This window comes from Artemia franciscana, chromosome 3 (genome assembly GCF_032884065.1).
Source record: "Artemia franciscana chromosome 3, ASM3288406v1, whole genome shotgun sequence".
Taxonomy (NCBI): Eukaryota; Metazoa; Arthropoda; class Branchiopoda; order Anostraca; family Artemiidae; genus Artemia; species Artemia franciscana.
Window position 1 is genome coordinate 11492402 of NC_088865.1, and position 26235 is coordinate 11518636.

At 35.3% G+C, this 26235-nt stretch overlaps 1 protein-coding gene and 1 long non-coding RNA gene across 2 annotated transcripts in view; both read right to left on the reverse strand.

Annotated features, from left to right (window-relative positions):
* LOC136024883 (conserved oligomeric Golgi complex subunit 7-like) overlaps positions 1–25413 on the reverse strand; it is a 55517-nt gene extending 30104 nt beyond the window's left edge. The window contains exons 1-3 of the mRNA XM_065700414.1: positions 25284–25413; positions 8099–8185; positions 3450–3635 (exon numbers count right to left, since the gene is read on the reverse strand). Of these exons, the coding sequence (XP_065556486.1) occupies positions 3450–3635; positions 8099–8185; positions 25284–25325 (315 nt within the window). The 5' untranslated portion in view covers positions 25326–25413. The remainder of the gene's footprint in view (positions 1–3449; positions 3636–8098; positions 8186–25283) is intronic.
* On the reverse strand, positions 5125–6264 carry LOC136024615 (uncharacterized). Its single transcript, XR_010616861.1, has 2 exons — positions 5866–6264; positions 5125–5412 (listed from the first exon to the last, which is right to left on the reverse strand). It is a non-coding gene; the product is annotated as an uncharacterized LOC136024615 (long non-coding RNA).
* Positions 25414–26235: the final 822 nt, after the last annotated feature.

Consider the following 26235-nt stretch of genomic DNA (forward strand, 5'->3'; position numbering starts at 1 on the left):
GGATGACTTACCCCCCACAGTCCCTGGGGGAGGGGCTACAAGTTACAAAGTTTGACCAATGTTTACATACAGTAATGGTTACTGGGAAGTGTACGGACGTTATCAGGGGGATTTTTTTGGTTTGGGTGTGGGGTTCAGGGGAGGGGGCTATATGGGAGGAGCTTTCCTTGGAGGAATATTTCATGGGGGAAGAGAAATTCAATGAAAAGGGCGCAGGATTTTCTAGCATTACTATTAAAAAAAACAAAAAACAATGAAAATATAAACATGAAAGTTTTTTCAATTGAAAGTAAGGAGAAGCATTAAAACTTAAAACGAACAGAGATTATTACGCATATGAGGGGTTCTAAAAATACTTTAGCATAAAAAGCGAGGTATTTAGGAGGAGATAAATACTTCACTCTTCATGCTAAAAAATTTTTAAGTAATTTCAACTATTTATTCTACGGCCTTTCTGATTCAGGGGTCATTCTCAAAGAATTGGGACAAAACAAGATTTAGTATGAAGAGCGAGGTATTAACGAGGGGACCAACCCCCTCATATATATAATCAAAAATATAAGAATATAAAAGTTTGTTACGTAAGTTAATTCTTAAGTTACGTATATTTTTTACTAATAAAAACGTTCGTTAAAAATTAAAAGATCTAGTTGCCTTTTTAAGTAACCAAAAAATTGGAGGGCAACTAGGCCTCCTTTCCCCACCCCTTATTTCTCAAAATCGTCTGATCAAAACCAAGAGAAAGCCATTTAGTCAAAAAAGAATTAATATGCAAATTTCATTTTAATAATTTATGTACGGAGAGCCAAAATCAGACATGCATTAATTCAAAAACTTTCAGAAATTAAATATAAAAAAACAAGTTTTCTGAAATGAAAGTAAGGAGCGACATTAAAACTTAAAACGAACAGAAATTACTCCGTATATGAAAGGGGCTTTTTCTCCTCGACACCCCGCTCCTTGCGCTAAAGTTTGATTCTTTCTTGCGACTCTACTTTTTAAAACAATAAAAAACTTTAGCGCAAGGAGCGGGGTGTCGAGGAGGAAAAGCCCCTTTCATATACGGAGTAATTTCTGTTCGTTTTAAGTTTTAATGTCGCTCCTTACTTTCATTTCAGAAAACTTGTTTTTTTTATATTTAATTACATTAATAAGTCAATGATTAAACTAAAAATTCCCACTTTTGAAATTTGGATGTCGAATAATCAGTCTGAATAAATATCTTGCACTTCTTTCAATAAGATTTTCACAGATTTATGTTTTACGAAGTCAAACGTCTTAAAATGGTGTTACTGTCCAGACTAGAGGGTTATTTTGTTTAACTGTTTTTTAAAACTTTAGATGAGTTTTTTTTTTCCCAGAGTGAAATTTATCGGCAGTTTTTTAGTCATGGTACTCATATATCGGTGTCGGTATCGGAACCCTGAAATCCAGACCGGTCGAGTTCTGGTCTAAACCTCACCCTTACTCTTGAATGACAAATTCAAAATTATAGCAAGTGTTTGCATGATAAACAAAGAAAAGATGAGAACAATCATACATTTGCTTTTAGGTCGAGTAAGAGGATACCATTCACAACACGGTGGATCCAATGGATCCCCCTCCTTAAATATTATTTTACATAAATATAAAATAAATATTAATAGTATGTATAAATATTAATAGTATGTAGAAATATCAAAATTTTAGCCTCAAAATGTAATATAAGGCCCTTTGAAAAAACTTGAGAGATCCCTCCCCTCTTTGGATCTTGGCTGTGCATCCTAGGGTAGCATAGTGCTCTAGTTTAAGATAATACACACATTTCTACAAGAAAACTACTGGCTAAAAAAGAAAAAAACGTCAAGCAAATTATCTTTTATTTCTTTTTTTTGTATAGATTTACTAGCACCAAAAGGAGAAAAACATAATAGAAAATTTGTATTTAAAAAAATGAAGTTAAATTTAGTTTTTCAAAACAAAACATACTTCAAACATAATAATTCTTGTCTTAAATAAATTAAACGTTGATTGCTAACAGTTGAGGCTAGTTTCACGTATTTTTTTTCGCATTCTCATTTTCAGGCTACATGAAAACAAGGCCAGAGGAATAAGAGTAACACCATTTTAGAAAAACCTAAGACCATGAGAATGGCAATGGAGTGCTCAAATGATAATAGAACACTGTAGAACCAATATTTCTTATCTTATCATACCTTATCAGTCTTATCATATCTCCTTCTGGAGAACCACTACTCTGCAGAATTACCCTCTATTTTCTAGAAAACATCATCAATTTCTAAAATAGTAGCTCTCCAAAAGCAGACATGCTACAGTAAAAAGAATGGCATTTTCAGATTGCAGATCTTATGCTCCGGTATGCTTTCAGATTGCAGGTTTTATGCTCCGGTATGCTTTCAGATTGCAGATCTTATGCTCCGGTATGCTTTCAGATTGCAGGTTTTATGCTCCGGTATGCTTTCAGATTGCAGGTTTTATACTCCGGAATGCTTTCAGATTGCAGATCTTATGCTCCAGTATGCTTTCAGATTGCAGGTTTTATGCTCCGGTATGCTTTCAGATGGCAGGTTTTATACTCCGGAATGCTTTCAGATTGCAGATTTTATGCTCCAGTATGCTTTCAGATTGCAGGTTTTATGCTCCGGTATGCTTTCAGATTGCAGGTTTTATACTCCGGAATGCTTTCAGATTGCAGATTTTATGCTCCGGTATGCTTTCAGATTGCAGGTTTTATGCTCCGGTATGCTTTCAGATTGCAGGTTTTATGCTCCGGTATGCTTTCAGATTGCAGGTTTTATGCTCCGGTATGCTTTCAGATTGCAAATCTTATGCCCCGGTATGCTTTCAGATTGCAGGTTTTATGCTCCGGTATGCTTTCAGATTGCAGGTTTTATGCTCCGGTATGCTTTCAGATTGCAGATTTTATGCTCCGGTATGCTTTCAGATTGCAGGTTTTATGCTCCGGTATGCTTTCAGATTGCAGGTTTTATACTCCGGAATGCTTTCAGATTGCAGATTTTATGCTCCGGTATGCTTTCAGATTGCAGGTTTTATGCTCCGGTATGCTTTCAGATTGCAGGTTTTATACTCCGGAATGCTTTCAGATTGCAGATTTTATGCTCCGGTATGCTTTCAGATTGCAGGTTTTATGCTCCGGTATGCTTTCAGATTGCAGGTTTTATACTCCGGAATGCTTTCAGATTGCAGATTTTATGCTCCGGTATGCTTTCAGATTGCAGGTTTTATGCTCCGGTATGCTTTCAGATTGCAGGTTTTATACTTTGAATGCTTTCAGATTGCAGGTTTTATGCAGGTCCCGCATATGCACTTCCGCAAGTACATGGGATCTGAGAAACCACACTCCGCAGCAAAAATGAAGTTAGATCCTTCCCACAATTTAGAAAACTAACCAAATGACAAGAAAGCAGTGTAGAACCAATATTTCTTACCTTCAGCAATTCTTGATTGATGGCAAATAATTGTTTTTTAACTTCAGAAGCTTTTGTCTGGACATCTCCAATATTATTTAAAAGGTTTGGAAGATCATCAAATATTTCTTGATTTGTAGTTTCAATCAAACTACTTGTTTCGAGAATCGTAATCTGGAGTTTTTTAATTGTCATCGATATTTGTTCCTGAAATAAAATTTAAATTATATCGTATTTAATATGATATATAAAAAAGTCTATGATTTTGACAAATTTTATTCAAACTATCAAATCGAACCTTTTCGATTATTACTCCCTCCCCCCCCCCCAAAAAAAAACATTACTGGGTCCCCCAAACACCTGTGACTTTATATATGTACATAAAGCCACAATAGTAATATTTGTGTTTATTTAACCGGCCTATTTTCTGTATTCTAGCTGCGCCCTAACTATATCATAATCAATAGAACTAGTTTAAAAAATATTGTTCACTTTCAGAAAACTCCAATTTTGATTCAAGTAAACTTAGGCATTTAATTGGAGTTAAAACTTCAAACATTGGTATTCAGCTAATTCGGATTATTTGGACTCTGCTGGGAACAGTAACTTTGGTTTTGGTTAAATATATTTAAAGTATTTTTAACACATATCTAATATACTAAATGTACCATATATATATATATATATATATATATATATATATATATATATATATATATATATATATATATATATACTAGCTGTTGGGGTGGCACTTCGCGCCACCCCAACACCTAGTTGGTGGGGGCGCTTCGCGCCCCCCCAAGCCCCCCCGCGCGCGTAAGTCGTTACGCGCCATATTAGTTACGCGCCATTGTAGTTGTGTCCCTATGTCCCACCTGTGAATATATATAGATATATATATATATATATATATATATATATATATATATATATATATATATATATATATATATATATATATATATATATATATATATGTTTTTAACTACGTAAAACTTGCGAATATACAACATTCTTTGCTGTCCCATTGTCTGTGCATATAAATGGATTGTCAGGTTTACCGACTCTTGAACATGCAACATATAATGGTCCATGGGAAAACAATCCGTATTCAGATCTATACCTCATGATTCTAATGATTGCCCTTGAGCTTTGTTGATGGTGATTGCTAATCGACCATTCCCTGAGCCGCAATCGTCATTTATATATCCCCCTGTGCACCCCGGCGTCCCCTTTGTAGTTATGTCCCTGTGTCCCGGTCGTCATTTATATTCCCTGTGTCCCGGTCGTCATTTGTGTCCCGGTGTTCCAGTCTGTGATTTCTCTTTGAGTGTCCCGGGCGTCATTTATATTCCTTGTGTCCCGGTGTCCCGGTCGTCATCCCCCTGTGCCCCCCGGCGTCCCCATTGTTGTTGTGTCCCTGTGTCCCGGTCGTCATTTATATTCCCTGTGTCCCGGTCGTCATTTGTATCCCGGTGTCCCGGTCTGTATATACATTCGTTTTTTAGTTTTGTTTTTCTCCTTTATTTTTTTCCTTTTTTCTTTTTTTTCTTTTTTAGTTTATTTAGATTTTTAGATTTTTTAGTTTTTTTATTAGTTTTTAGTTTTTTTGTAGTTTTTTACCATTTTTTTAGTTTTTTTAGTTTTTTTTTTTACTTATGTCCTGGTCGTCATTTATACTCCCTGTGTCCCGGTCGTCATTTGTGTCTCGGTGCTTTGTTGATTGCTAATTTATATTATATTTATATTTTTTATATTTATTAATATTTTTTAGTTTTCTTTTTCTCTTATTTTTCAGTTTTTTCCTTTTTTTTAGTTTTTTCTTTTTTAGTTTTTAGTTTTTTTTGTTTTTTACCTTTTTTTAGTTTTTTTAGTTTTTTTAGTTTTTTAGCTTTTTTAGTTTTTTTATTAGTTTTTAGTTTTTTTTTAGTTTTTGCCTTTTTTTAGTTTTTTCAGTTTTTTTTAGTTTTTAGTTTTTTACCTTTTTTTAGTTTTTTTTAGTTTTTTAGTTTTTTTTCTTTTTAGTTTTTTTTGTAGTTTTTACCTTTTTTAGTTTTTTTTCTTCTTTTGTATTAGTGTGAAATAATTCAGACGTCATATGCGGACAAACACGACGTCACTCGACAGACAGACAGACAGACATAACCCACAAACAACTTATTTTTATATATATTTATTCATATTTTTTAGTTTTCTTTTTCTCTTATTTTTTATATTTATTAATATTTTTTTAGTTTTCTTTTTCTCTTATTTTTCAGTTTTTTCCTTTTTTTTAGTTTTTTCTTTTTTAGTTTTTAGTTTTTTTTTGTTTTTTACCTTTTTTTAGTTTTTTTTAGTTTTTTTAGTTTTTTAGCTTTTTTAGTTTTTTTATTAGTTTTTAGTTTTTTTTAGTTTTTGCCTTTTTTTAGTTTTTTCAGTTTTTTTAGTTTTTTACCTTTTTTTAGTTTTTTTTAGTTTTTTAGCTTTTTTAGTTTTTTTTCTTTTTAGTTTTTTTTGTAGTTTTTACCTTTTTTAGTTTTTTTTCTTCTTTTGTATTAGTGTGAAATAATTCAGACGTCATATGCGGACAAACACGACGTCACTCGACAGACAGACAGACAGACATAACCCAAAAAAAACTTATTTTTATATATATTTATTCATATTTTTTTAGTTTTCTTTTTCTCTTTTATTTTTCAGTTTTTTCCTTTTTTTTTAGTTTTTTTCTTTTTTAGTTTTTAGTTTTTTTTAGTTTTTTACCTTTTTTTAGTTTTTTTTAGTTTTTTTTAGTTTTTTTAGTTTTTTAGCTTTTTTAGTTTTTTTATTAGTTTTTATTTTTTTTGTAGTTTTTGCCTTTTTTATATATATATATATATCAATTTATATTTCACATAATATTATGCATGAAGAAAGTTAATATGTTAAAAAAAAGTTTTAGACAAAAACTCCTTATCATCACAGTTTTTAAGCCTAGGTCCATAGTTTTGAGTATAAACCTGGTTTTTGCAGGGATTCTAGTTCTTAGCAATGTGGTGATAATTCTGCATACTACTTATAAAACAAAAAGAAATTTTACACATCCTAAAACTTTTTTAAAATATAGTTTGGTTTGAGCATTAATCTAGATTAAAAAGCATAAGCTCAAATCAAACCAGAAGGTAAGAAAAAAGAAACAAGGGGTTTTAATGTCTCTTTCATGATTATAAATACCATATAAAGGCAGTATCATATTTCTGAAAACCAGCATACACAGGAAAAAATTAACTAGGCTACTCCCCTCAGCCCCTCCAAGGACAATATTTCAACATATCTCTGTTTTAGCAAATATTATAAAGTAAAAAACAAATTTAATTGTTCTGAACTATTTACAAAACTGAAAACTTGAAAGCACCCTTTTTAATCTTTTTTCCAAGTTTATACATTGTTTCCTTACGTTAATTTTCGCATAATCAAAAGAAAAAATAAGTTCAACAAAAAATTTTAATAAAAGAAGAGAAATTTCCTCACACTGAAGAATTTCCAATAAGGAACAAAAAAAAATCATCCCAAATTAATAATCTGGTTCTTTTACTAAAGATTTTGGTTTTGACTCTCCATTCTTTAAAAGGCTGGTTGTTTAGGTCTTAGAAGTGTTTAAGAGGACTCTGGGAGTGTTTGAGGGGCTGTAGCCCAACTTGGGATTTTAAGAAGCAGTAGTGTGCCTCACATGTTATAGGAACATTTGAAATCTGTTCTCTGCTTTAATAGGTAACATATAAGGTACAAACCTAATGTTCTTTGAAACAGTATTGGGGTAATCACACCATTACAATTTTAATGGTTTAAAATCTAAATTTTACTTACTTTGAATAGTTTACATGATAATTGCAGCTTACATATCACTGATCACTGATGATCCAATTTATATACAAAGCATAATACTTTTAGTACAAAGTAATTATTGATATACAGTTATCAATATCTAGAAATAACAATATTATATTATAATTATATTCAAGACGACAATTTTATGCTATATTATACGTAATAGTGACTGAATATTTATTAATGGTATTAATAATATGTATAGGGACAGATAGACAGATATACAGATATCAATTATTTACTACCACACAAAAAAACTACATTATTTAGAGTAGACTCAAGGGCCACATAAAAGACAAAAGTCCTGAGGCTTGCTCTATCTTCTAACCATGTTTCAAAATCAGAAAATATTCAAGAAAGAACAACACATAAAATAATTTCTGATTTCTTCAAGTAAAAATGTACCATGCCTGGAAGAAATATAACAGATATAAAAAATAATACAAAGGAAATCCTTCAGGAGATAGAATCCAGGTGGAAACACATGCCTGGTGGAGGGTGGATTCTTTTTCAAATTAAGTGTATAAGACTTGGAATTTGGTTCCTTTGACTGTTACTCATACTAATGGTATTGTATATTTTAAGAGCAAATTAATTCAACTGCCATTGATTTTTTTTATTTTGTTACTATTTTGCGTTCATTATATTTTTGTAACAAGCCTTAGGCTTAATGCAGTATTAATAGAACAAATAAATTATTTAATTAAAATAAATTGAATATATTAAATAAACCAAACAAGTGAAAATTATCATCTGATGTTAAAATTTAATTTAGGTCATTAAGTAGTCTAGCTAAGAGAAGTGATGGCAGTTAATATACTTACTTGTATATTAGAGTGTTCATTAGGTAAAAGTGCTTTGTTGATCCACTGTGAAACTTTGAAACTATTGCCCTCAAATTCTTTTTCATCCTAGAAAAAAAAATAAAGAAAAAAAAGTAGACTAGACTAGAGATGAAATCTTAAGCTAACACAATAATTGTGGTATCCGAGCATAGCCACAGCATAACCAAATGCTTTTCAGACATTTTCTTAAAATTCAATCAAAATAAGATAGCAAGTAAAAAGCAAGCAAATTTTTCACTATCATTTTCACCAATTTGTTCCACTATTCAAATCAACAATACTTGATAATTAGTTAACAATTGGCCTAAGCATTAGAAAGACAAATTGATATTTTTTCATAGAATACTTCAAAGAATACTGCCGTATAATGAATTTGGCTAAGTCAATCGTAGCAACTTTTTAAAAACTTAGAAAGGGGTGGAGCTAGACGAATGAAATGATTGGAAATGGGTCTATGCCCTGAATTACAGCAAGGTAAAGTGTTTTTCATGCTCCTAGATCAACCCATTTCCTTGTTTCAAGGGTTCAATAATTCTTAGAAAACCTGATGCATTCTACAAGATATTATTCCTTTTTAGCTATGATTCAATAACGTTGAATCACATATTAAGAACACTTAAGGATTTTGTCATCATGTAGAACCAATCTAAATCGATGAATGCTTAAAAATTGGAGCTTACTTGTTGGATTATTTTGCTTTTAAGTGAATGACTCGAGAGATTCCAAGTAAAACCTCCAAAGCTTGGAGGACCACTTTTTGTCCAGTGTCTTTTTTAATTCATGAACATATAGTGCAATGATAACTCATTCTAAAACGCTATAGCACAAGTCAAAATCCCTGACTTAAAAGAACTACTAAAGCCCCCCCCCTGGGTAAAACTTATAACGCCTGCCCCCAGGCCCTGGGGGTTGTGTCAACACTGGAGTTTTTATCATACGATCTTTGAACTATTTTTGACAAAATGGCTATTTCAAATTTTGTATTGCATGCATTTGTGAAAAAAGGCAGGGGGGAGGGCTAGTTGCCCTCTGATCACCTTTGACTCTTAAAAGGGAACTAGAACTTCCAATTTCCAATCAAATGAGCCCTTCCAAAGTTTATGCAATGACCCCTTCCCTATGAAGTGCCTTTGAGAAAAACAAATAAATAAACAATAAAACATTGGAGCTGTAGGCCTATGCACTGCAAATATAAATATAGTAAGAGGTCGGGTTTAATGCTATGGGGTGTGTCATTTGAGTCCCCTCCAAAGTTTATATGACTATCTCTTCCATTGAAACCTTATATGCCCCTGCAGCATAAGTTATAGCCCTCCCCCTGGGCTCTGAGGAGTATGTTGATTTAGAAGTTTATGTTATCTGATCGTTGGACTACTTCAAACAAACTGACAATCTCAAAATTTTGATTAGATACAATTGAAAAAAAGGGTATGTGCGTGTTTGGGGGGAGGGGTCGATGGCCTCTGGTACCTTTTGACTAATAAAATGATAACTAGAGCTTTCAATTTCCAGTCAAATGAGCCTCTTCTTAAGTTTATACAACTTCTCCTTACATAAAAACCTTATGTGTCCCGGGGCGTAGCTTAAAACGATTGCTCACGGGCTCTGGGGTATGTGTCAACCTTAAAGTTTTTATTATCTCATATTTGAACTATTTTTAACGATATGGCTATCTCAAAATTTTAATTGGATGGACTGGGGAAAAATAGGCGTGGGGTGGCTAATTGCCTTTTAATCTCTTTTGACTCTTTAAAAGTGAACTAGAACTTTCAATTTTAAATCAAATAAGCCCTCTCTGAATTTTATACGAGCATCTCTTCTATATGTGAACCATATATACCCCCAGGGCATAGCTTACAATGCCTGTCCCTGAGCCCTTGGAGCCTTGCCATGTCAACCTTGGAGCTTTTATTATCTGATATTTGAACTATTTTTAAGAAAATGGCCATCTCAAAGTTTTTATTGGGTGCATGGAAGGCACGGTGGAGGGGTTTGTCGCCGTCCGATCTCTTTTGACTCTGCTGAAGCCCTCTCTGAAGTTTATGCGTGCATCCCTTCTATAAGAACCGTATTTTCCCTTAGAGGATAACTCACAAATAGGAGCGTAGCTAGAGTATTTTCATTGGGAGGGGGAGAGGGGGTGCTATTGAAGCAGGTGCTATTCAAGCGGTAGTGAAGAAAAGCAACTAGTTAACAAACACACTGCTCTGTGAATTTAAATACATTATGCAAAAACAATTACACAAATTATAAACAATAAACTCACATTAAAAAACCATATATGTAAGTGTAAGTGCTTGGCTTTCACTAAAATTGTTAGCAATGAGCTATTTCAGACGACAGTAGTATAGCGTAAAAAAGCATTTGGGTGGGCAAAGGTGAATGTCGTATACACTCGGCTTTTTAATCTAGTTTCACCACTAATACTGCAGTAAATATTCCCTTCATTCCCCCCCCCCCCCCCCACCAAGCACAGGATGCTCAATCTCATAATCGAACCAAGTTTAATTCTAATAGCCCTGGGTATAATGCTATTCATTTGCTCGTAATTTTGAATGGATTTCAACTGTGAAAGATATAGTTTGTTGTTCTAAACTTTTAATAAGCGTGATTTTTTGAGATATTATTAATTTTTTTTTTTATTAAATGTATTTATTTATCGGTTCGCCCATTTATATTAATAAATGGCACTGATATCAGCAGGCCGCATAAAGCCAAACCAAAAATTGTATGCAGCGCAATAGCACTGTCTGATTAAAGATTCAGGGTAAGTCAAAGTATTACCACAGATTCTGCCACATTCACTACGTTTAAATAGCGACCATATTTCAAATTTTAAATTCTTCAAAAAATTAAATTAGAATTATTAACTTTTCTGTTGGGCATTGTTTGACAAAGAATATCCAGAAAATCTGAACTGTTCTTGGCATCATTGTGGCAACAACCATTAATCAATTCAAAATTGCCACGGATACGAGTCGGTAGGGAAAATTGACCCCAAAAGTTTAAAAATTACCTTCCCATTTGTATCTTTGTTTAAAAAAAACGAATTCTATAAAAATTACACAAAAGTTATTCTTGTCTAAATTAGGGCAAGGGAGGGGGGTTAGACAGAATATCGTTTTTATGTCTATAATTCCTTTCACAAGCAAAGCTTAGTGTTCTAGTGACGTATGATAAAACTAATAACAAAAGAAAGAGAGAATGGGTTGATACCGCTTAGGCCTATATGTGCTCAGAAAATTTCTAAATTGTGAGAATATCGCATTTTGTTTAAGTTCACTTTAATCTATTCTCAGCAGAAATTTTTTGCAGCGTTTCATGTGCAGCATTCTGGTGCAGCAAATTTCACACAACTAGCGCTGGCGTTGTGTGAAATGCAACTAATTTCAATTTTAATTCTTTTCACGTTTATGTCAGTTCTTTTTTGGAGCTGGTTAAAAAAAACACTTAGAAAAGCAAAAATAGCAAGAAGTCAGTATGATATTATACACGGAGACAGTTCTACATTTATCGACCAGCCAAGTATGTGAATCTGGAACGTAACGAATAGGACGTTATAACCCCTTTTTGGGCATTTCAATGGCAAATAAGAGAATCACAGTCTCAATTAAATACTGGATAGAAAAATTAAAACAATTAAATGATTCCTTGAGCAGCTCTCCCTCTACAAAATTCCATAGCCCAACGACAACCGATTTGACCTATCTAGTTATAGTACGGATATCATTATATAAAGTATTAAATCTTATTTTCTTTTTCAAGGATTTCTTTTTCATTCAGGAAATTATATTCACTGTATATCTGTTTAATGATTCCATTTCTGTCCTATTTGTAGCAGGGTTGCCAACTTGCAGACTTTTTTCAATTCACTATTCCACACCACAGAGTATTTGCACTCTTTTTGCCCATTATTTGCTCTTTGCACTCTTTTGTAAAATGATGATAGAAAAAGTATTAAGTGAAATAAAAAACAGTACTTGACTTGAATACAGTGAAGTCAGCTGTGTTCACGACTAGCTATTGGACCTCTTATATTCCTTTCAAAACATTTGGATAAAATGAAGACAAAACTTTAACTAAACATTTAATGCAGTATGAGTTTAGTATCTGAACTAAAAGGAACTAGCTTATGAACCTAATCGGATTATGTTTTGTACTGTACTGTGTTAGATTGAGCAATTAATTTGCGGATTTAATTGTGAGAGATTGCTCACTTCATACAAAGTAAGTTATTATATATTATAGTGTATAATTGAATATATTGGTGTTATCGCTGATTAAAAACTGTCATATTTACTTTTGGTCAAGTAAACTTGAATTAAGACTGATTAACAGTTCGTGAATCGGCAGTGTCTCGTCGGAATAAATGACGGGAAAAAAAACCCTAAGGCTACCCCCCGAGAAGGATACTCCCACTGAAACCCTTAGCCAGTCGCCATTCCAACCTACCTCTAAAACTCTTCCTAGAACCCCCCAACTACGCGATCCAAAACAGTTAGCCACTTGTTAGGAATTCAGGCCTTAGCCTAAACTAACTCTAATGAAAGAGGTGAGACGCCTGGCAAAAAGAAGAAAAAGGATAAAACTCGTTCGCCAGTGATAGTGCAACCCTTCTCTACAATTGTCCCAAAAACTAGTTCTAACGATTACCCCAATTATTATACTGTCTCAATAAAGAGAACCAATGGCCAACCCTTTTCAAAAGATCGAATAATGCAAATTAGGAAATCTGTCTTTCTGATCACCAAGGTAAATTTTGAACTTGTTTTCAAGCAGGACGAGTCTATTGATATTTACTTTACGTCTTCTCAGGCGGCAGACCATGTCCTGTCGAAATCCAAAAAAATAATTCTTGATAACTCAAAAATTTTAGCCACAAAAAAGATGTGGAAAAGTTACACAAGTATGTGCTGTATGGTGTTGATACCAGTAAAAAAGTGGAAGAAATACAAACTGAACTAATAGATTCTTCAGGCCTTTTCATCAATCCTTCAACTGCCATAAGGCTAAGTTTAAACAAAGAAGGTTTTCTTCACCCAAGCCATTCAATCCTCATTTCCTGCAAAGTTGAGCTAAGTAGAGAAATATTCTTGTACGGTATGTCCCTTTTTTACAAGATTTATAAGCCCATGCCCCTACAATGCTCCACTTGTCTGGCCCACGGCCACAGCAAAAACACTGCGGACAGTCCCATCCGTCTTTCCTTAAGTGTGGGAAAACAGGCCACGCAATTAGTGAATGCCATGAGTCAGACCCTTTCTGCAGAAATTGTAACCGTAAGGGACACACAGCCCTCCAAAAACAATCTTGCCCGGCTCACCAAAAGCGAGTTGTAATCCTTAGAACATCTGATAAAATGAACCTACCCTACTCAGTTGTATCTGCAAGAATCCCTTGGCAACCCACGCCCCATCGGCCCAGTAGAAGCCAAGCAACAGTTGCTGTAGAAGATGCCAAGACAGTATCATTCCCAAAAGAGGCAAATAATGTTCATACTCAAGGTTCTAGTCACTCCCCCCATCCCTTACCTAAGTTTACTTCAACATCCTGCCCTCCAAAAGATTCGTCTAAAAGTAGCCAAGAATGGCAAAGGCTTGCAACTTATCTCACAGTCAGTCACTTAATTGAGGTTAGTAATGAAGCTGAGGAAACCAAAAATATCCTCAAGAAGAAAGCTATCACTAAACTCCTAGGTGATGACATCTTACAAACAGCTATAGCTCAATTATCCTCCATGAAAAAGGACATAGATTCCACATCACAGCTAGTTAAGCCTGTAGACTCAACTGCAAATCAAATTAATACAGGCTCTGACAATGCCACAACCCCCAAGACGGTAGTAGGTGCCACTGCCCTAGTCAAAGGCAAGAAATCTAAGAAAAAACGGCAAACTTTCCATCCCAGTCCAAAATTACCACCAATGATATTTTATCGGCTGAAAAAGATTTCCGATATTCTAATCAAGGAGATGATGAAACTCAGACCACAATGGATATTTAAATGTGTACTATACAAGATTTTACGTTTCTCACGAATTTATCACTGTACAATAATGTTGTTTTTAACTATTACGATGACCAAAATAATTTGCCTACCAACGCCTTAGCTAGCCCCGATAGTCCTTTAAACCAAATTAACTGTGAATATCTCGACACTTTTGATTTTGTGAAAAATGTGAAGCCTAAGCTAATGGAAGAGACCAAACTTAATGTAATTTGCTTTAACATCTGCAGTATACGGGATAAGTGGGCTAATTTCAAAGACTTAATTTTAATTAATGGTTACTGCCCTTTCGACGTAATTGGAATAACGGAAAAGTGGCTTTCAGATATTGATGATAATAATGAATTTTCCCTCCCTGGCTTTCAAGCTATTCATATTGAAAGAAAATTAACCAAATCCTCTGGCGGCATTTCTCTTTACATCCGGTCATGTCTGAAATTCACCAGGCTATTAGACTGTGAATCCTTATTCTCGCAACCTATAAATAATAGATGCATTTATTCAAGAATCGTAAACATAAGTGTTGACGAGAATTCTTTTATTTTTTCATTATTTTATAAGCCCCCCTCATTTCCGACCCCTTTCTTTTGTAATCTGTTTGATTTCACCTCAAGTGGTCTTCTTCCCACAATCCTTTTTCCTACTAGAGTTGATCCTATGAGGTCTATAGCTACTGTAATTGACAACATTTTTGTATCCACTTCCCTGGGAAACCACCTGTCCTCAAAATAATATTTTCTGACCTGTCAGATCACTTTCCAATCTATCTCTCCCTACCTCCCTACCAGCTACTCAACCCTCTAGAACTAATACCCCTGCGTATATTAGAATATATAATACTGTGAATATGAATCAGTCCACGGATCTTTGAAATCCTTCGACTGATCCAAGGTTTTGGATTGTCAGGATGTTAATTCAGCCACAAATGGTTTTACACAGGGACTGAGTGATCTTATCAGTTCAACCTTTCTAGTTCATAAATCAACGAAAAACTACCCATATACGCCCCTGGATGTCTAAGAGCCTGATAATATCTTCATACCAAAAAATGACCTATATAAGTTAGCTTGCAAAACCAGTAACGCTATTGACCTAACTAATTATAAAAAATACAAAAATTTATATACCAAACTCGTCCGGGAAGCAAAAAAAAATATTATTATTCAAAAATCTCTCATTGCAAAGGGAACTTGCAAAAAATTCGGTCCACAACAAGTGAAATTCTTTGAAAAAAAAAGGAATTCAAGATCTGTACCTATTAACCTTAAGGACATCAGTGGCAGATTAATTGACCCAATTTCAGTACCGGATGCTTTTAATAATTATTTCACTAATATTCCAAATGCTAACTCCCGTTCCTTCTCTCAGTCAGTACACCCTAACAAGAATCCTGGATCCATGTTTTTCTCTCCAACTGATCGTAAAGGGGTGCTTCAAGTTATCAAATGTCTCTCTAATAGTAGTACACCTGACTTCTTCGGCATAAGTAATAAGCTTCTTAGGACCGTATCTTCCAATGTTTGTGAACCCATTGTGCACATAGCGAACCTGTCTATGACCAATGGAGTCTTCCCAGAAATATTTAAATCAGCATTTGTTATTCCGATTCATAAAAAAGGCGATCCGTCTGAGATAAGTAATTATCGTCCAATCTCACTTCTCCCAGTTATATCTAAAGTGCTCGAGAGAATTATATTCCGACGTCTTTCTCCCTTTTTATTTGGGATTCATTCTTCAGACTCACTGATTTCTCCTCATCAATATGGCTTCCGTTCTAAATTTTCAACTGCTCATGCACTAATAAACGCCACACAGTTCATACGTTCCCAACTTGACCTTAAAAATACTGTATTGGACTTATTTCTGGATTTTTCTAAGGCCTTTGATATGTTTGATCACAGTGTTTTATTAAGTAAACTCAACAACTTAGGGATTCGTGGAATTCCTTTCTCATGGTTTGGCTCTTATCTCTCTGGTAGAGTACAGAGTGTGAGTCTGGGCAGGGTGACTTCACATCCCCTACCTGTCCGGAGGGGCGTCCCACAGGGCTCTGTTCTTGGTCCAATACTTTTTCTCCTTTGTATTAATGATTTCGTTACGGACCTGGGTCCATCAGTGCACCCAGTACTTTTTGCTGACGATAGCAACTTTTTTATCACCAGTCCTAATTTACCATCCGTCGTCGCCTCTACTCAAACCCTTCTGAATAGAGTATAGGAGTGGTGTCTCGTTAACTGCATGACCATTAACAGCAAGAAAAGTCCGGTTGTATTATTTCGAACCCCTTACAAACAAATGAAGCTCAACAAGCACTTGGCCTAAAATATTCTACCAATCTCCTCCCACAGGTCGAAGTTGCCAAGTTTCTTGGTGTTCACATAGACTCCTCCCTATCATTTGCAACACATGTGGCCTACATCAGAGCCATAATCTTGCGACAGGTAAGTATGATTAATAGTGTGAATTATTTTCTTCCTCCCAATATCCTTGTCACCCTTTATTACTCTTTTATTTACCCATATATTTCATACTGCGGATCTGTTTGGGACAACACTTATCCTTCAATTACCAATAAATTAAAATCAGCCCAAAACTGTGCCGTCAAAGCAGTTTTTCGGCTGCCCCGACTATACCCCACCCAGGACTTGTACTCCAATTTTGGTATTAGCCCTACTGAACAAATCATCAAAAAATTAAATCTATCCCTTGCAGGACTCTTTTTTGGCGTCGGCAGTTAGCAACCCCGATTAGCAGATGTAAAAGGTGGTATTCAATTCCACTTTTGAAAGTTTTAAAACAAGAGAATCTAATCTTGAACTGATAGAGTTTAGAAAGTAAGAGCAACTTAAATATCAGGGAAAAAACTGACGCGAGCAAATGTGGCAAAACAGAAAGCATAGAACATTTTTAAATTTTGCCATTAATTAAGCTCACATTTTAATTGATGACAAGATTTCAAAGGCAGTATATTTTGAAAGATATCAATATGGAATATATTATGAAGTCCAATGGACCCCTATTTTCCTCGTTTTCCTTATGTCAAAAATGAGTATGGATTAACTAAAAAAATATATATCTGTTCAAAGTAAAGAGTAAATTTGACAGTTAAAACAAGCAACAGTTTTAAAACTACTTAGTAGATTACAGTTATTGTCCAAATTATGGGGAGGGGGGCAACTGCTCTTCTTTATCCCCCCCCCTCAACGACGCCACCAGATTTCTTTTTATGTGACCTTTGAACAATTTTTTGACAAAATGACTATCTCAAAATTTTATCTGATTCAGTTAGGGAAAAAAGGGCAAGGGAGAGGAAGCCTAACTGCCCTCCAATCACTTTTCACTCTTGAGAAGTAAACTAGAACTTTCGATTTCCAATCAAATAAGCCCTCTCTGAAGTGTATACAAGCATCTCTTCCATAAGAAACATGTATACCACCAGACCATAACTTACAATGCCTGCCCCCGGAGGTTGTGTCAACACAGGAAATTCTGTTACCTTTTAACTTTAAAATTTTTAACGGTTTTTAACCAAATGGCTATCTCAAAAATTTTACCCGATGTATTTGGGAAAGAGGGCATGGGGGTGCTTAGTTGCCCTCTGATCTCTCTTGACTCTTAAAAAGTGAGAAAGAATTTTCACTATCCAAACAAACTAGCCCTCTCTGAAGTATATACCAGCAGCCCTTTCATAAGAACCATATATGCCCCCAGGGCATAACTTGAAACGCCTGCCCCAGGCCCTGGGGGGTTGTATTGCCACCTGAGTTTTGTTAATCTAATCTTTTACCTATTTTAAACAAAATGGCTATCTCAAAATTTTTATCTAATGTATTTGGAGAAAAAGAGCTTGCGGGGCGGGCTAGCTGCCCTCTGATCTCTATTGACTCTTGAGAAGTGAACTAGAACTTTCGCTTTTCAAACCAATGAGCCTTCTCTGAAGTTTATACAAGTATCCCTTCTATAAGAACCATATATACCAGGGTATAACTTACAATGCCTACCCCTGGGCCCTGTGGGATTTTGTCGACACAGGAAATTTTGTTATATAACCCTTGAACTAGTTTTAACAAAATGTCTATGTAAAATTTTTTATCTGATGCATTTGGGGGAAAAGGACATGAGGGGGGGGGTAGCTGCCCTTTAATCACTGGTGACTCTTTTTTAGTGACCTAGAACTTTCAATTTCCAACCAAATGCATCCTCTCTGAAGTTTATATGAGCATCCCTTCTATAAGAACCATATATACCCCAAAGGCATAACTGACAACAGCTGCCCCCAGCCCTGGGGGGCTGCGTTGACACCAGAGTTTTGTTATCTGACCTTTGAACTATTTTTAACAAAATGCCTATTTTAAAATTGTTATCTAATGCATTTGGTTATCTAATGTATTTGTTATCTAATGCAGGGCAGAAGGGGCTAGCTGCCCTCCAATCACTTTTGACTTTTAAAAAGTGAACTAGAACTTTCAAATTACAATCAAATGAGCCTTCTCTGAAATTTCTACAAGCATCCCTTCCCTAACAACCTTATATCCCCCCAGTGCATAACTTACAATGCCTGCCCCCGGGCACTGGGGGGGGGGTGTATCAACGCAGGAATTTTTTTAAACTTTCAACTGTTTTTAAAAAAACGGCTATCTCAAAATTTTTACCTGATGCATTTGGGAAAAAAGCATGGGGGGTTAATTACCCGCCAATCTCTTTTGACTCTTAAAAGTGAACAAGAACTTCCACTTTCTAAACAAACTAGCCCTCTCTGAAGTAATCATCCCTTCCATACAAACCATAAATGCCAACAGAGGTTACGTTACAATGCTTACCCCTGGGTTGTGGGGGGTTGTGTTGACACCACAGTTTTTGTAATCTAATCTTTCAACTATTTTTAACAAAATGGCTATCTCAATTTTTTTCTAATGCATTTGGGGAAAAAACGTCATGTAGGGGGGGGGGGGGGGCTAGTTGCCCTTGGATCTCTTCTTACTCTTAATTAGTGAACAAAAACTTTCACTTTCCAATCAAATTAACCCTCTCTGTAGTTTATAAAAGCTTCCCTTCCATAAGAACCATGTATGCCCCCAGAGCATAACTTACAATTCCTGCCCCCCAGGCCCTGAGTGTTGTGTCAACACAGGAAATTTTGTTACCTTTTAGCTTTTAACTGATTTTAACAAAATAGCTATTTCAAAATTTTTACCTGAAGCATTTAGGAAAAAAGGGCGTAGGGGGGCCTAGTTGCCCACTGATCTCTTTTGGCTCTTAAAAAGTGAACAAGGGTTTTCACTATTCAAACAAACTAGCCCTCTCTGAAGCATAAATCATTATTCCTTTTGTAAGAAACGTATACCTGTCCAGGGCATAACTTACAACACCTGCCCCCAGGCCCTGGGGGGTTATATTGTCACCAGAGTTTTTGTTATCTAATCTTTTAAATATTTTTAATAAAATGGCTATCTCAAAATGTTTATGTAATGCATTTGGGGAAAAGAGCGCTTGGAAGGTGGAGGGCTAGTTGCCCTCTAATCTCTATTGACTCTTAGAAGTGAACTAAAACACCCAATTTCCAAACCAAGGAGTCTTCTCTGAAGTTTATACAAGCATCCTATAGGAACCATATATACCCCCAGGGTATAACTTACAATGTCTGTCCCCAGGCACTGGCGGATTTTGTTGACACAAAAAATTTTGTTATCTGACCATTGAACTAGTTTTAACAAAATGGCTATCTCAAAATTTTTATCTGATGCATTTGGGGGAAAAGGGCGTGGGGGTATAGCTGCCCTCTGGTCACTTTGGACTCTTTTTTTAAAGTGAACTACGACTTTTACTTTCCAATCAAATTAGCCTCCTCTGAAGTTTATATGAGCATCCCTTCTAGAAGAACCATATGTACCCCAAAGGCAAAACTTACAACACCTGCCCCATGCTCTGGGGGGCTGTGTTGACACTAGAGTTTTTGTTATCTGACCTTTGAACTATTTTTAGCACAATACCTATTTTAAAATTTTTATCTGATTCATTTTCAAAAAAAAGTATGGGGGGGGCTAAATCCCCTCCAATCTCTTTTGACTCTTAAAAAGTAAACAAGGACTTTCACTTTCCAAACAAATTAGCTCTCTCTGCAGCATATATGAGTATGTTTTCCATATGAACCATATATGCCATCAGGGCATACCTTGCCAACAGGGCAAGGCTGTCCCCTGGGTTGTGTTGACACCAGAGTTTTGTTATCTAACCTTTCAACTATTCTAACAAAATGGTTATCTCAAAATTTGTATCTAATGTATTTGGGAAAAAAAGGTCTTGAATAGGGGGGCTAGTTACCCTTTTATCTCTTTCGACCCTTAATAAGCGAACTAGAACTTTCACTATCCAAACAAATGAGCCTTCTCTGGAGTTTACATCAGCATCCTTAAAATAAGAACCATATATACCACCAGGGTGGTATATATGTTACAATATATACCTGTCCCAGGCGGATATAACTTACGATACCTGCCCCTGGGCCCTGAGCAATTGTTTGAACCTTGGAGTTTTTATTATCTGATGTTTGAACTATTTTTTAACAAAATGGCCGTCTCAAATTTTTTATTGGATGTACTTCGAAAAAAGACATAGAGGGGTGAGGGGCTTGTTGCTGTCCAATCCTTTTTGACTCTGAAAAAGTGAACTAGAGCTTTTAACTTCAAATCAAATGAGCCATCTCTGAATTTTATATGTGCATCCCATCTATAAGGACCAAATTTGCCTCCAGGGGATAACTTACAATCATGGGCATAGCTAAAGTATTTTTATTTGGGGGAAGGGCAAGTGGGGTGCTATTGAAGCTCTTGCTATTCAAGTGAATTCTCTGAAGTTTACATGAGCACACCTTCCAAAAGAACCATATAAACCCCCAGGGCATAACTTACAACAGCTGCCTCTAGGCCCTGATGGGATGAGTTGACATCATAGTTTTTGCTATCTGACCTTTGAACTATTCCTAACAAAATATCTATCTCAAAATTATAATCTGATGCATTCAGTAAAAAAAGAATTGAGGGACTAGCTGCCCTCCAGTCACTTTTGGCTCTTAAAAAGTGAAGTAGAACTTTCAATTTCCTATCAAATAACCCTTCTCTGAGGTTTATACAAGCATCCCTTCCATTACAACCTTATATGCCTTAGTGTATAACTTACAATGCCTGCCTCTGGGTCCTGGGGGGTTGTGCCAACACAGGAATCTTTGTTACCTTTTAACTGTTTTTAATAAAGTGGTTATCTCAAAATTTTAATCTAATGCATTTGGGGAAACAAGGGCATGAAGGGGTGAAGGCTAGCTGCCTTTTGATCTCTTTTGATTCTTAAGAAGTTAACTAGAACTTTCAATTTCAAAACAAATGAGCCTTCTCTGAAGTTTATATAAGTATCATTTTCATAAGAACCATATATACCCTCAGGGCAAAACTTAAAATATCTGTCCCTGGGCCCTGGGGGGAGGGGGGTTGTCGACACAAGAAATTTTTTTTTCTGACACTTGAAGTATTTTTAACAAAATGGCTATCGTTTTATCTTATGCATTTGGGGAAAAAAGGGGGTGGGGAGGACACTAGCTGCCCTCTGACCACTTTTAACTCTTTAAAAGTGAACAATAACTTTCAGTTTCCAATCAAATGATCCCTCTCTGAAGTTTATACAAGCATTCCTTTTGTAAAAACCCTATTTACCCCCAAGGCATAACATACCTTGCCTGCCCCCCCCCCCCCCAAGCATAGGGGGCTGTGTTGATACTGGGGTTTTGTTATCTGAGCTTTGCACTATTTTTAACAAAATGTCTATGTTAAAATTCTGATTTTATGCATTTGAAGAAAAAAGGGTGTGGGGGGAGGGCTAGCTGCCCTCCAATCACTTTTGATTCTTAAAGAGTGAAGTAGAACTTTAAATTTCCAGTCAAATGAGCCTTCTCTGAATTTTATACAAGCATCCCTTCCATAAGGATTATCAAACTGAAGCCTTGTAAATCTCTCTGGATGGAAATCATAGATAGCAAGAACACTGCTAATTCTGTAGCTCAAGCCATTTCAACCTCTGATTCCTCACTCAGTGCAAAATTATTACAGAATTGTGCATCGACTTCCAGCTGGTTTTTGCTCTGAAGATGTTTGTGCTAAGGTGGAAAAATTTGTTTTGGCAGCCAAGATCAGCACAACCCACTCATATAAGCTAAAGTTTGAAAACAAACAGCATTTACTCAATGCAATGTGCTCCCCCATTGTAACTGGTTAAAAGCATCTACCAATCAAAGAATACAAATTGCTCCCACCCCAATAATATAACTGCCAGCAGTTCGGCTATATACCCGCCTCTTGTAAGAACTCCTGTGTTTGCTCAGTCTGTGGTAGAGGGGGACATTCCAGCTCTAAAGACAATCCCTGTAAGAAACCAACAAAATGTGCTCTTTGCAAGTCCTCCAGTCACCCATGCTATAGCTATAAGTGCCCTGTGGCTTAATCCCTATTAAAGCAGATTCCAAGACAATGACACACCCTATACCAGTTCTATCATAGAATATAAATGGCAAAGTTGCTGATAAAATTCCAATTTTGACCCAATTACTCAAAAAATATGATGTGATATGTAGAGCTCCTAAAAATTTTCGCCAAATTGCTTTGTATTTTTCTCCCCATCAATGCATACTGCAGAACATGGATACCCCTTGGGTGGCTTTGCCATTCTGACTACTTTAACATGCAATGAGAATGAATCTGGTGATAATATTCTTGCAGTATCATGTCTGGAAATTTCAATAATAAATATTCACCTCCCAACAAATTACTGCAGTGAAAACTTTGATTCAAAGTATCTAAGTGCTTGAAAAAGAGTGTGCTGACTTATCAAGAAAGTGCACAAGTCATCTGACCAGTAATTTTTACTTGGGCAGAAAACTTTAATTGACAGCCTGTAAACATTACTGATAAAAGAGTAGAAGATTCTAAATCCTCTGCTAGAAAACTCGATCACCAATGGAAATCCCTTTTTGTATAGTATGTAGTTATGTTTGTGTTAGTTGATTGGCAATCTCTATTTTCATTGATTGTTTATTTTCTCTTACTCTATCACTAGGGCTACAAACCCTCTTTTGTTTTGTTGACAGGTCAGAAATAAATTGAATTGAATAAGACCCTAACATGCCTCAAGGGAAAAACTTACAATACCTGTCCCCAGGTTTTGGGGGCTCATGTCAAGATTAGAGTCTTGTAACCTCACCTTTGAACTATTTTTAACAAAATGGCTATCTCAAAATTTTTTATCTGATGCAATTGGAGAAAAAAGAGCATGAGAGAAGAGGAGGGAGGCTAATTGCCATCCAATGTCTTTTGACTCAAGTGAACTAGAACTTTTAACTCCCAATCAAATGAGCCCTCTACAAAGTTTATATAAGTATCTCTTCTATAAAAAACATATTTGCCCCTAAGTCATAATTTGCAGTACCTGTTCTGGGGGGTTTTGTCGACCCTGGAGTTTCTGTCATATGATCTTTGAACTATTTTATAACAAAATGGCTATCTCAAAATTTGGTAGAATTCTAGTTAATTGACTTCCTGCTATCTCAGAAAGGGTTTAGGTTAGAAAAATGTAACTTTCACATATAAATGTAAAGACTAAAGTATGCCCTGGGAAGATATTTTGAAGCAACTACCTCTACTCCTTCTCCATCTAGAGGGCCCTGACCTTTGATGACCTTTAAAAATATATGTGTTATAAAAGTGAAACCTTGCAAAATAGATCTTCTGCTTAATTGAAGTACAACAAAATTGTTTTCAGCTTCATAACTTTGCTCAGTTCCATTTTATAAGGTTTTAAAGATATGCTAATACATTTCCTAAATTTTGAAAAAAAAACATTGATATGGCTCAAAATTCTACTCAAATAACAGGAATTGCATTTTCAGAACTAAAGGCAGAGAAAAAGCAATTAGTAACTGAAATTAAGGTAAAATGTTGTTTTGTCAAAATTTCAATAGGTATAGACATGTCATGTGGGCAAATTTCAGGGCCCCTATAGGGAGAAGGAGTAGAGGTGAGTACTTTAAAATACTTTACTGGGACACACTTTAGCCTGTAGACCCATCCCTGAAAGTTTCATTTTCTAAACCTAAACCCTTTCTGAGATAGCAAGAAGTCAATTGACTGGAGTTTTACCCAAAATTTTTATTGAATGTATTTGGGATAATAAGGAATGAAGGAGGGCTAGTTGCCCTCTGATAACTTTTGACTCTTAAAAAGAACACTAGAATTCTAAATTTCTAATTGAAAAAGCCAACTTTGAAGTTTGTATGACAACTCTTTTCCTATGAACTGCCTCTGGAAAAAATAAATAATAAAACATTGGAACCTTATGGTCTTTATTATAGGCAACACTAAGCTATATCATTCAGTGTTGTTACTAGCAAAATTTGTTTGCTTGTTTTTTGGGGGGTGGTGGTAAGAGATTTTACCAACTGGCTAGACAGTTTTACTGAAATTTCTTTTAGCACAATGTCTGTTTTGAATACAAATGTAAAATCACTACACAAGTTGGTAAAACTGCTGCAATTAGGCTACCAAATAAGATTAAGATTTTGGTATATATCATGTTACTATTTTAATGCTCATTATTTGACCAAATGAAAAGCTGTACATGTGTAAAATCATAGCAGGAGCAGGAGGATCATAGCAGGTAAAACTACTGCATTTACTGATCAAGTTCAAAATTTCTGTGAATGACATGTCAGTATTTTCATGGTCTGTAGTGAACCAAACAAAGAATTATGGTGGCATCAGAAAAATCGTGGCATAATTTTTCCAACTTTCTTTTACTGAGTGACCAAAAACATTGGAGTGGGGGTCCCCAACATTAGGTTAATATAGTGGTTGCCTCTTCTGAAAGAAACACTCTAGACAAGTAAAAGTAGTACAATTATATTCCTAATTTTTTATTATTTTCAAATATTAAGGTCACTTTTCTGACAATGCAACTAGGCCTATTCCTCTATTGAGTTTTGAAACTTTGTTCCCTGTACGATTCTTAAGGAGCTAATCTACTTCTTTTAATCCTAACAATTACTCGAAGGCTAGGATTCCAAAAATATAAGAATTTTGAATGCCAAAGCATTAGCAATATAATATAGGTAAAGGCATACCATGATCTCTAGGATAATTTCATTTTTACATGCATATATCATTTGAATTGCCCCGCATTTGAATTGCAGTTGCCAAAGAAAAGCCAGATTATGGGAAATTTCGCTGTTCGATTCCACCGTTAGGCCGGAATCGCACTTCACATTTAGGCTGAAAGAATAGAAAAAAAAAACAGCTTGGATTCAGCGAGTACATGGCCTTTTTTTATCTCACTGGTAAATAAGGCGAATTTGTTAACAATATTTTATTTGATTTATATTTCAGTTCATGTATATATCATTCCATTTTTACTTTCTAGAAAACACTTGGGATTGCACGATACAAAAAGTTTTGTTTCTTTATTAAGAAAATCTACAGGCCACTTACAGCATTTTTAGCTTATTTTTAATTTCATTTTTGGTAAGTACAATCATAAACATTTTTCCTAAGTCTCCTTTTCTTTTTGCTTGTTTAACCTTCTTTCTGACAAAGTCATTCCGCCGCTTGCAATCAACCCTCTAAGCAGAGTTTCCGTCCTCATACTCTTTTATAGTTTCATAAATGTCTTGTCTTTTTTTGAATTTTTTATCGAATCTTAGGGGGACTTCACAACATCGTCTAGAAGTGGGATTTGCGTAAATGAAAAGCGCGGTTTAGTCTTTGAAACCTTGCAGAACAGAAATGGTAGGAGTAAAATGTAAAAAACAATTGTATGCTGGAAAGCATGGTCTTATAAAAAGACGGTGAGAATTTTCAAGCAAAATATCCAATTGTTTCGGCACAATAAATTGTCAAAATGCTGTAACGTCAATTGGGTTTTAACAGTTGGTCAACTTCTCAGTTGTCAGATACGTCGAAACTGGTTCAAGTATGTTAAACACCAGACATCCGACTAATGCCTTTAGTTTTTTCCCCTGCCTTGATGTGTGACAGCTTTCCTTACGGAAATGCTCTCAAGCCTCGCGCATTTGTAAC